Source organism: Acanthisitta chloris, unplaced genomic scaffold (genome assembly GCF_000695815.1).
Source record: "Acanthisitta chloris isolate BGI_N310 unplaced genomic scaffold, ASM69581v1 scaffold10064, whole genome shotgun sequence".
NCBI lineage: Eukaryota > Metazoa > Chordata > Aves > Passeriformes > Acanthisittidae > Acanthisitta > Acanthisitta chloris.
In genome coordinates, this window is record NW_008670971.1 from 7,648 (window position 1) to 18,223 (window position 10,576).

The window sequence follows — 10,576 nt, forward strand, 5'->3', positions numbered from 1 at the left end:
TTGGAGACTATGCCCAAATTGAGACTAGAAATCTCAGTTTGGGGTATTTCTGGTCTACATTTGTGGTATTTCTGGTCCAAAATTGGGGTATTTCTGGTCTAAAATTGATGCATTTCTGCTCTTGTGCATTTCTAGTCCTAAAATTTGTGTATTTGTAGTCTTTAAATTGGGCTATTTCTAACCTTTAAATTGGTGTATTTCTGGTCTCAGTGCCCAAATTGAGACTAGAAATCTCAGTTTGGGGTATTTCTGGTCTACATTTGTGGTATTTCTGGTCCAAAATTGGGGTATTTCTGGTCTAAAATTGATGCATTTCTGCTCTTGTGCATTTCTAGTCCTAAAATTTGTGTATTTGTAGTCTTTAAATTGGGCTATTTCTAACCTTTAAATTGGTGTATTTCTGGTCTCAGTTTGGGGCATTTCTGGTCTAAAATTGGGGCATTTCAGGTCTTTAAATCGGTGCATTTCTAGTTTAAAATCAGGGTATTTTCAGTCTTTAAATTGATGTTTTTCTAGTCCAATTGGTGCCTTTCTAGTCTAAATTTGGGGCATTTCTGGCCCCCAAGTCGGTGCCTCTCTGGCCACCTTGGTCCTCTCCAGCCTTTCCGTCCAGACCCTGCCAAGGTCACTCCAGGCAACTCCTTCCCTGGAGAGAGATCTTGTTTCCCTCTTCCCAACCCCTTTTGTTGCTCCCAGATAAAATCTCCTCCCTTGGCAGGGCCAGAGCATTTTGAGCCTCTCCTCAACCGAAACCTCCTCAAACCCTTAAGGACCTTCACTGGTTGGTGACAGCTCTTCACCTGGACAAGGTTTGGCTTCTCTGGGGGAGCTGAAAATGAGGAACAGGCCCCAAAATCCACCAAATCCTTGAAGTTGTCTAGTTCTGGTGTGTGTCAGGTGGAGAGAAGCTCTGAGGACAACAAAGCTCTTATGTCCCACCAAGGAGAGGCTGACTGGGACATTCAGAGGCTTAAGTCACCCAACAGGAAGGGAAGATCTTGGAGATGTTTGGAGCTTCTTCTCCACTGTGAAGTGATCCAAACCTCCCTGCTTGGGTTATCCTGATGTTCTTGGGATGTTCTCTTTGCTCATGGATTTCTCTTTGGCCATAGGTCGTGGACTTCAGGAAGAAAACCATCACCTACTACGACTCCATGGGGGGAATAAACAGTGAAGCCTGTCGGATCCTGCTGTGAGTAACACCTACTTTGGAATTGTCAGCCCCACCAGTCCTTCCTGGTTGGAGCCTGATGGGAAGATTCCATGGAGTGTTGTGTCCCACTTCTCTCTTCACCTCTTCCCAGGGAAGTTCTGGGTCTTCCAACCCCTTCCCACAAGAGCTTTTGGTGAGACTGGTGACACTTTTGGGGGTGCAAAGAGGGTTCAGGCTCATTCTCTTCAGGACGTTGAGTTTTGACAGTCTTAGAGTCATCTTGGTGTCATCTGGAGGAGGAAACACCTCCTGAGAGCCTCAGGGATATAGGGATCATTCCCTTGGCCTGCAGCTCCTTGAAGAAATGGCATCTCCTGGCACCTTCTCCCTGTGGGAGCTTCTCCTGTTTGTGCCCAAGGTCAGCTCAGTAGCTCTTTGGAGGAGATTCCAGTGGGAACTTCTGTTTGTACCCAAAGTCAGCTCAGCAGCTCTTTGGAGGAGATTCCTGTGGGAACTTCTCCTGCCTGTGCCCGAGGTCAGCTCAGTAGCTCCTTGCAGAAGGGGATTCCAGTGAGAGTTTCTGCCTGTTCCAAGGGTCTTTGTCTCCAGGAGGAGATTCCAGTGGGATCTTCTACCTGTTCCAAGGGTCTTTGTCTCCAGAAGGAGATTCCAGAGCGATGGTTGGTATCTCTTGGCACAGATAAAGGTTTGCATGGATCTCTTCTCTCTGGAATTCCATGGGGTGCTGGTAGCTCCCCTGGCATCAAGTTGCCCTTCCTGGGGCTTTACTTGGGGGGGGGTGAGAAAGGCCCAGGAGTTGACGTAGGAGTTTGGGGTGAGGAGCAAAGTGCCCACGTTGACCTCGCTGAGTTCTCTGGAACCCTCTGGGGTGCAGAACATTTCCAGCCCCGCAGGGAATGTTGGGAGAGAGCCGCAGGTTGGAGGTCTCCATTTCCCTGGCCGTAATTATTTTCCTTCTGTTTCATTTTAGGAGGCTTTTATTGGTTGAATGCAGTGGGAGGATCACTCCGGGAAGAAGGGACGGAGGTCCTAGTCATGGTTAGTGACCCTTTCGTGCTTTCAATCCTTAGAGCTTCCTAAAGCTGTGCTGAGCGGCAGGAGGAGCAGAGGAGGGAAACTGAGGCACAGGGCAGGTCTTGGCTCCAACCCAGAGGTCACTGGGGTCAACCCAGGGGCCACTGGGTCAACCCAAGGGTCACTGGCCAGGAAACTGAGGCACAGGGCAGGTCTTTGCTCCAACCCAAGTGCCACTGGGGTCAACCCAAGGGCCACTGGGGTCAACCCAGGGGCCACTGGCCAGGAAACTGAGGTACAGGGCAGGTCTTTGCTCCAACCCAGGGGCCACTGGGGTCAACCCAAGGGTCACTGGCTCAACCCAATGGCCACTAGGTCAATCCAGAGGTCACTGGCTCAATCCAAGGGCCGCTAGGTCAATCCAAGGGCCACTGGCTCAGTCCAAGGGTCTCTAGGTCAATCCAGGGGCCACTGGCTTGACCCAAGGGCCACTAGGTCAATCCAGGGACCGCTGGGTCAACTCAAGGGCCTCTGGCTCAATCCAAAGGTCAGTCAGGGTTGAGTTTGGTGTGTCATTGTTCTGTGTGAGCTTTTCCTCCTCGAGGTCCTGACTAAGGTCATCACTTGTCTTCTGGAGTTGTCTCTTTTGTGGTCCATCACCAGTTGGTTGAGGGTCTAACAAGAGTTGGTGCAGTTGAACTCCATGGGTTGAAGTCAAGGCCTTCAACCTCTTCCTCAGAGGTGGTTCAGGTGTTCCAAAAGCAGAGCTGATGGAGTTGAGCTCCATGGGTTGACATCAAGGCCTTCAACTTCCTCCTCAGAGGTAGTCCAGGTGTTCTTAAGGCAGACCTGGCACTGTTTCCTTCCCACTCATCTCCACCTTCATCCCCCTCACTGGTGGATCCTTCTCTGACCCCCCCAAGGTGATGGCCACAACTCCCATGGGTGATTTCCTTGCTCTTCCCAGCAACAACTCCCAAATTCCTGGTGGCTCTTGGGGGGCAGCTCAACCTGTACCTGCTGTAGCTCTCCCTGCTTCCTTCCCAGCTGCCAGAGGGCTCAGGTCCTCCCTCTTCCTCCTCTCCCAGTGCCCAAATCCCATCCTGGACATTCCTTGGAGACTTCCTGGTGTGCTCCATTCCTCTGGTTGTACCTTCCCAGCCCCACGGAGTGAGCTCTGTGCAGCTCCTCCTCTTCCTGAGCGGCTCAGGAGTCAGCAACGATTGCCAGGATCGATTATTTTAATTGCACTTGAAACCAGGCTGTTAATTGACTGATTAATTAACCTCCCCCCGTGTCCGTGTCATGCTGCTCCTTCTTTCCCAGCAGAGCCTCAGCTCACCCCGAGCTCATTAGAGAGACTCTCCACCCATTATTAGGCTTTGGATTGGGATGGGAGAGTTGGAGCTTCTCCCATATTTCCTGGGATTTACCTCCCGCTGAGTTCCTCTTGGCCCAACTGCAGCCAAGTCCAAACAGCCAGGGCAGAATTTCCTGGGAGCAATTCCAGCGGCACCAAAGGCTGCGCCGAGTAACGAGGCCTTGACTGGAGCAGAGCTGCTCCCACAGCTCTGCCAGGATGGGACAATTCCTTGCCTGGAGATTTTCCATCCAGCAGAACCTGGTCCTGGCTGTTGGACCCTTGGGATGGGATTGGCTTCATGGTCATACCCTGCTGGGTCCTCCTGCTGCTCCATTGGGTCCTTCCCTTCGTGGTTCTTGTGTGTTCCAGAAGATCCACAGTCCAGGAGAACTTCTCCTGGAGTAGGTAAGATGGAGAAAACCTCCTGAGGAGGCACCTCAGGCACTTCTGAGGGTCCCTGGAGTGGGATTGGCTTCATGGTCATACCCTGCTGGGTCCTCCTGCTGCTCCGTTGGGTCCTTCCTTAGGTGGTTCTTGTGTGTTTCAGAAGATCCACAGACCAGGAGACCTTTTCTTGGAGTAGTTAGGATGGAGAAAAGCTGAGGAGGCACCTCAAGCTCTTCGGAGGAGGTGCCCAACATGGAGGACGTGATTTCTGGAGGGTCTTCATGGTCCTTTTGGTGACCAAGAGGAGTAGGAAATTTCTACAGAGCTAAGTGTCACCCGAGAGAAACTTCTTTAGGGTCACTAAGAACATCTTGGGCCTGTCAACTTGTCTCCTTGGGCTTCTCCTTGGTGTCTCTGTCCTTGCTGAGCTTCTCTTCCCAGAATGTCCATGTCTGCCAAGGAACAAGTGTGACATGGTCTCAGAAGAACTTCTAAGCTTCTTCAGGAGGAAAACCAGCCACTCCCAGAGCACTAACCAAGGCAAATTGGTGGAAGCCTCTAAGGGCAGAGAAGGTTGGTCAATCCCCATGAGCTTTCCTGGTGCTCCAGTTCTAGGCTGTGGAATGGGATTGACTCTTCTCCCTCATGGAAGGTCTTGACATCTCCCACAAGGATCTCCTCCCACATGTGCTCCACCATGGACAGGAGCTCTATGGCACTTCCCTTCCCACTCAGGATGATGATCCCAGAGCTCCTGAGATGCTGAGAAGGTTGGGACAACTTCCTTCCTGTTGTCTTGAAGCTCATCTTGAAAACAAGAGGCACCAGCAGAACTTGCCTCTGAGCCTTGGGACAACTTTTCTATGCCACAACTCACTCTAATGAATCATCTTTGTCCTCTCTGGTTTCTTTGTGGTTTCACCTCTGCTCAGGAGCTACTTTTCTTGGATGAGCTTGGAAGTTCTCCTCAGTTCCTTTTTGACTTGGAAAATGGTCAGTCCTGAGAGGAGAACGTTGGGCTTGGTTTCTGCTTAGACTTCTTGGACACTTGGGCTAAGCTGAGAAGGTTTAGTGGCTTCTTTTCCTCCCTTCCCTCTGAGCATTCCTTGTTTTCCTCTTCCCACAGGCAATACCTGAAGCAGGAAAGTCTGGACAAGAAGAGGAAGGAGTTGGACACCAATGGTTGGGCCTTGCTGAGCAAGAAGAGTCAGGTGAGTCTGGACACTCAGAGCTTCTCTGTCTGTCATGGTCTTTCCTGTTAATCCTGGCCCTGGTTTTCCTTAGGGATCTCTCCTTGAGGGACCAAATCCTTGGGAGAGCAACTTCTTCCACAGGAAAGTAGTGGTAGGATGAGGGGAGTGGGGAAAGGGGAGAGATCAAGACTAGGTGTTGAGCAGGGATTCCTCCCTGGGAGGGTGGTGAGGAGCTGGGATGGATTTTCCAAAGGATGCTCCATCCCTGGAAGTGTCCAAGGACACTTTGGATGAGGCTTGGAGCCACCTGGGCTGGTGGGAGGTGTCCCTGCCCATGGATGGGGTGGGATGGGATTTAACCTCCTTCCAACCCATCCCATGACTCTAGGAACTCCCTGAGAGGGTTGGAGAGAGTTGCCATGGTTGCAGGGAGAGGACTACAGGGAATGGCCTTGGGATAGGGAATTGCCCATGGAGGTGGTGGGTCTGGACAAGAAGAGGAAGGAGTTGGACACCAATGGTTGGGCCTTGCTGAGCAAGAAGAGTCAGGTGAGTCTGGACACTCAGAGCTTCTCTGTCTGTCATGGTCTTTCCTGTTAATCCTGGCCCTGGTTTTCCTTAGGGATCTCTCCTTGAGGGACCAAATCCTTGGGAGAGCAACTTCTTCCACAGGAAAGTAGTGGTAGGATGAGGGGAGTGGGGAAAGGGGAGAGATCAAGACTAGGTGTTGAGCAGGGATTCCTCCCTGGGAGGGTGGTGAGGAGCTGGGATGGATTTTCCAAAGGATGCTCCATCCCTGGAAGTGTCCAAGGACACTTTGGATGAGGCTTGGAGCCACCTGGGCTGGTGGGAGGTGTCCCTGCCCATGGATGGGATGGGGTGGGATTTAACCTCCTTCCAACCCATCCCATGACTCTAGGAACTCCCTGAGAGGGTTGGAGAGAGTTGCCATGGTTGCAGGGAGAGGACTACAGGGAATGGCCTTGGGATAGGGAATTGCCCATGGAGGGGGTGGAGTCACCACCCCTGGAGGTGTCTGATGTGGCCCTGGAGGATCTGGTTAGGGTTTGGGGGTCACAGCAGTGACAGGTCCAGGGTTGGACTTGATGACCTTAGAGGTCTCCTCCAACCTTGATGGTTCTGTGACTATGAAGGGCTGAGCAAGTCCAGAGAAAGACAATGAGGTCATCGAAGGTCTAGGACACGTGTCCAATGAGGCTCCTCGAAGGTCTAGGACACGTGTCCAATGAGGCTCCTCGGAGGTCTAGGACACGTGTCCAATGAGGCTCCTCGGAGGTCTAGGACACGTGTCCAATGAGGTCCTGCTGTGTCTCCTGCAGGAGATCCCTCAGCAGATGAACGGCAGCGACTGTGGCATGTTCGCCTGTAAATACGCCGACTGCATCACCAAAGACAAACCCATCAACTTCACCCAGGTGGGTCCCACCTCCAGGAGGTTCATATTCCACTTTTCCCACTCCCTTTTCCTTCTTTCCCTGGGGGATTTGAGTCCCTCCAGCCCACATTGAGGTTCTCCTGCTGCTCCTTGGAGCACTGTGGCTCTGGAGCTCTGCAGAGTTGTTCTTCTCAAGCCATTCCAGAGCTCCTGTTGGCCTCAAATCCATCAGGACATCACTGTGGCTGCCCCAAGGAGGCTGTGGTTGGAGGTTGTGATTGCCCCAAAGAGGTTGTGGCTGCCCCAAGGAGGCTGTAGATGCCCCAGTGCTGTCACTGTCCATTCCAGGTTGTCCCAACCCTTGCCCAACCTGCTCTGGTAGGACATTTCCCTGCCCAGAGCAGGAGGTTGACACTGATTGACCTCCAGTCTCCATCCCAATCCTTTCCCACTCCGTGATTTCACCTCCTCTCCCATTTTCCAGTCACAAGTCCTTTCCCTTTCCCATGGAGCCCCCAAAGCTCTGGGCTGACTCCAGCAATTCCAGAACCATTGACCAACCTTTTTTTTTTTTTTCTCTTTCCCCTTCTCTCCCAAAGCAACACATGCCCTACTTCCGGAAGAGAATGGCCTGGGAGATCCTCCACCGGAAGCTCCTCTGATGCTGCTGCCCCAAATCCCTCGGGATGGGGCGGGAAGTGCTCGATTTGTCCCTGAACCATGGCAGGTTCCGCTCTGCCCGAGGCTGGAGACACCAAACCACCCGTGGGGCCTTGGGTGGCTTCCCACAGCCTTTCCCTGGACCAAGGCACAGCACAAATGTTCCAAGCACATTTTTTGGGGGGGCGTTGGTGGTTTTTTTTTCTAGGATTTTCCCTCTTTTTTTTTTCTTTTCAAATGTATTCCAAGACTTCTTTTTATAGTTTTTTTTTTTTTCAGGGGCTGCTGCTGCTGAGACTTGGGGAGAACTTTGGGAACCATCCAAGAACTTTGGTTCTGCTTTTTTTTTGGCCTTGTTTTGGGGGTTTTTTTGGAGCTCCTAGTGGGATTTTTAAGGCATTCCCAGAGTTCCTGGAGCTCTCAGAGCTGGATGTGAGGAGAGGACAAGAATCTGGTTGGGGGTGGATGGAGAAAGGTTTTGGTGGAGATGGTTTTGGTGTTTCCTTCACCCTCTGACCCCAAAGCTCATGTTGGCTCAGCCATCCAGAAGGTTGTGTCCTGCTTCCCATGGTTCCTGGAGGCTTTGGAGAGGTGGGAAGAGCCTGGAAGCACCTTGAGGTGACCTCTGAGAGCAACTTCCATCCTCCTTTCCCAGAGTCCTTTTCTCCTCTCAGTCTCCAGTTCTCCAGCACCAACTGTTTACAGACTCGAGGTACAAAAAGCAGATGCTCCATGGAATTGTTGGGGAGATGCTCCAAAGTTTTTCCAGAAGGACAGAGAACAAAGTTTGTGTGTGTGTGTGTGTGTTGGGGTTGGTTTTCCTCCTGCCTTGGCTTTGCCTCCTTGGAGGAGCAGCAAGAACCTCCGTAGGTTGTTCTCCTTGAAGGAGCTCCAAGAACCACCTGAGGTTTTCCTCCTGCCTTGGCTTTGTCTCCTTCAGGAGCTCCAAGAACCACCTTAGGTTTGTCTCCTTGGGGAACCTTCAAGAAGCACCTTAGGTTTTCCTCCTTGAAGGAGCTCCAGGAGCCACCTTAGGTTTTCCTCCTGCCTTGACTTTGCCTGCTCAGGAGCTCCAAGAACCACCTTAGGTTTTCCTCCTTGGAGAACCTTCAAGAAGCTCCTCAGGAGCTCCAGGCACCATGTGGAGCAGGACAAGCTCCTCACTCTTCTCCTACCACTTTTCCCATGTCCTCCCTGAAGCTAAATCCTGACTGGAGCTCCAACCTTTGGAGATACCTCCAGAACTTCTTCCAGAGGTCTCTCCCACCACCCTGGGAGGACAGTGGGAAGAAGTCCTACCCTCAGAACCTCTCCAGGTGGGATTTGGAGGACACCTCGATGTTCCTGCTGCTCCTCCTCCCCCAACCACTCTCCAAACTCCTCGCATGGAGCTTCACTCACACTTGGAACTGGTGGAACTTCTCCTTGGCTGTGCCAAATGGAGCAAGGAGCATGGGAAGAGTTGCCCAAATTGCTCCACAGCTTCTCGTGGTCCTCAAAAACCTTTTCCAGGGGAAGCAAAGGTGGGAAACCACATCCAACTTTTGTATTTTTGGGGCTCTGGATGGGAAGGGAATCTTTTCTACGTTGGGTTCTCCATGGTTTTGTATGGGATTTCTCCTCCCACCATGACCTCATGTTGTTCCCAGGTTGCTTTGGATCCTTCCAACCCTTCCCAGGTGTTTTTTACCACGTTCCTTTCCTACCTTTTTCTATCTTTTACGGCAAGTAAAGTTCTGAGGAGAAAAATGGGATGGATTTCTCCTGGTTTTTGGGTTATTTTGTGCTTAGGGTTGGGATTTGTTGGAAGCTCCAAGTTTTGGTTCTGCTCCAGGAGCTGCTTCTTGTGGACCCTGGGGAGGGAAAGCTCTGGAATGTCCTTCAGCCATGGGAAAACTTGGCATGGGGCAGTTCCCACTCAGTCCTCAGGGATTCAGCCCCGTGGGATGGGGGAAGGAGCCAGAGCTGCTCCAGCATGGAGCTGGAAGGACTTTTCCTGATCTGTGCTGGGAATTCTCCCTCTGATCCTGCTCCTTGCTGGGTCTGGAGGTGCTGAGCTGGGAATTCTCCCTCTGATCCTGCTCTGAGCTGTGTCCCCTGTCCCATCCCAGTGTCCTCCCTTGGGATTTCCCTCCGGGTTGAGCCCCTTCCCACATCCCACACATTCCCAGCTCAACACTTCCCTTGTTTCCCTTGGCTCCTGTCAAAGACACCTTGTCCCTGCTCCCCCTTCCCCATCCCTGCAGCTCCCAACCTTCAGTGGCCACCAAAAAAATGCATTCAGCATTTATTCCTGCTTTTTTTTTTTTTCTTTTTCCTGCTTTTTTTTTTTTTTTTAGCCATCACAGTGCTCAGCCTGTCCTACCTTCCCAGCTTGGGGATTTTCAGGTCATATTGACTTTTTTTCTTTTTAGTTTTTCTCCCCCTCTCCCTCCTCCTCCTTACTGGAGTTCTTATTCCTAGACATGAAGCAAGAGGTGGTTTTTTTTTTTTTTATTTTTTGGCCTTGGAGGCTCCGACATTCCTTCCCCAAAAACACACATGTGGCTTCTGGAAACACCCACAGCTCTGTCTCCCACCCCAGATCTCAATGCTCCATTCATCTACTCCAGGAGTTGAGCCTGGAAGTTGGGAATCACCTGCTCTGACAAGGTAGGAGAAGGTTTGGATGCCTCCAGAGATGATGGCGGTGGCCTCAGTTCTCAGAGTGAAGGTTTTCTGCTGAGATCTTATATGGGTAAAGATTTGGTGCTTCTCTGGTTGCTTCCAGGTTGGTTGGGAATGATGAAGCTCCTTGATCTTCCATCCAGGAGTCCAAAATCTCCACAGATTCCTGCAGGAAACCCATAGAAATGGGTTGGGTTGGGATCTCCTGCAGGTGACTTCATCCCTCCTGCCCTGGGGACCTTCCTCCAACGTCAGTTGGACTCCCCAAAGGAGGAAAATGAGTCCTGGTTGTCCCAACCAGGCTTGGTGGGACCCCTGAGCTCTAGCTCAGCATTTTGGGGATCTGCTCACCCCAAGTCAGGGCAGGACTCATCCTGGAGCTCCTGCCCCAGGAAGGTTCTGAGCAACCACGCAGGCCATGCCTGGAGAACCTCAATGCTCATGTCTGGTTGAAGGCCCAATGAGGAGACACTGCTGGGAATCTGGTGGACAATGTATGTGGTGAACCCCAAAGCTCTTGCCCATCCCCAAAGTTCAGAGCCAGAGGACCCCAAAGTTCAGAGCTAAAGGACTCCAAATTTCAGAGCTGGAGGAACCACAGATTGGGGCTGTAGGACCCAAAGTTCAGAGCTAGAGGAGCTCAAAGTTCAAAGCTAGGAGAACCTCGAAGTTCAGAGCTAGAGGAACCCCAAAATTCAGAGCAAGAGGAGCCACAGATCAGA

The 10,576-nt window shown here is 51.7% G+C and overlaps 1 protein-coding gene across 1 annotated transcript in view; it reads left to right on the plus strand.

The window, feature by feature from the left end:
* Nucleotides 1-7,189, plus strand: part of SENP1 (SUMO1/sentrin specific peptidase 1) — a gene marked incomplete at its 5' end in the record, with an annotated part of 13,997 nt that extends 6,808 nt beyond the window's left edge. Inside the window, 4 exons of the mRNA XM_009073904.1 lie at nucleotides 1,113-1,192; nucleotides 5,065-5,149; nucleotides 6,472-6,567; nucleotides 7,127-7,189. Coding sequence (XP_009072152.1) covers nucleotides 1,113-1,192; nucleotides 5,065-5,149; nucleotides 6,472-6,567; nucleotides 7,127-7,189 — 324 coding nt within the window. The remainder of the gene's footprint in view (nucleotides 1-1,112; nucleotides 1,193-5,064; nucleotides 5,150-6,471; nucleotides 6,568-7,126) is intronic.
* Nucleotides 7,190-10,576: the final 3,387 nt, after the last annotated feature.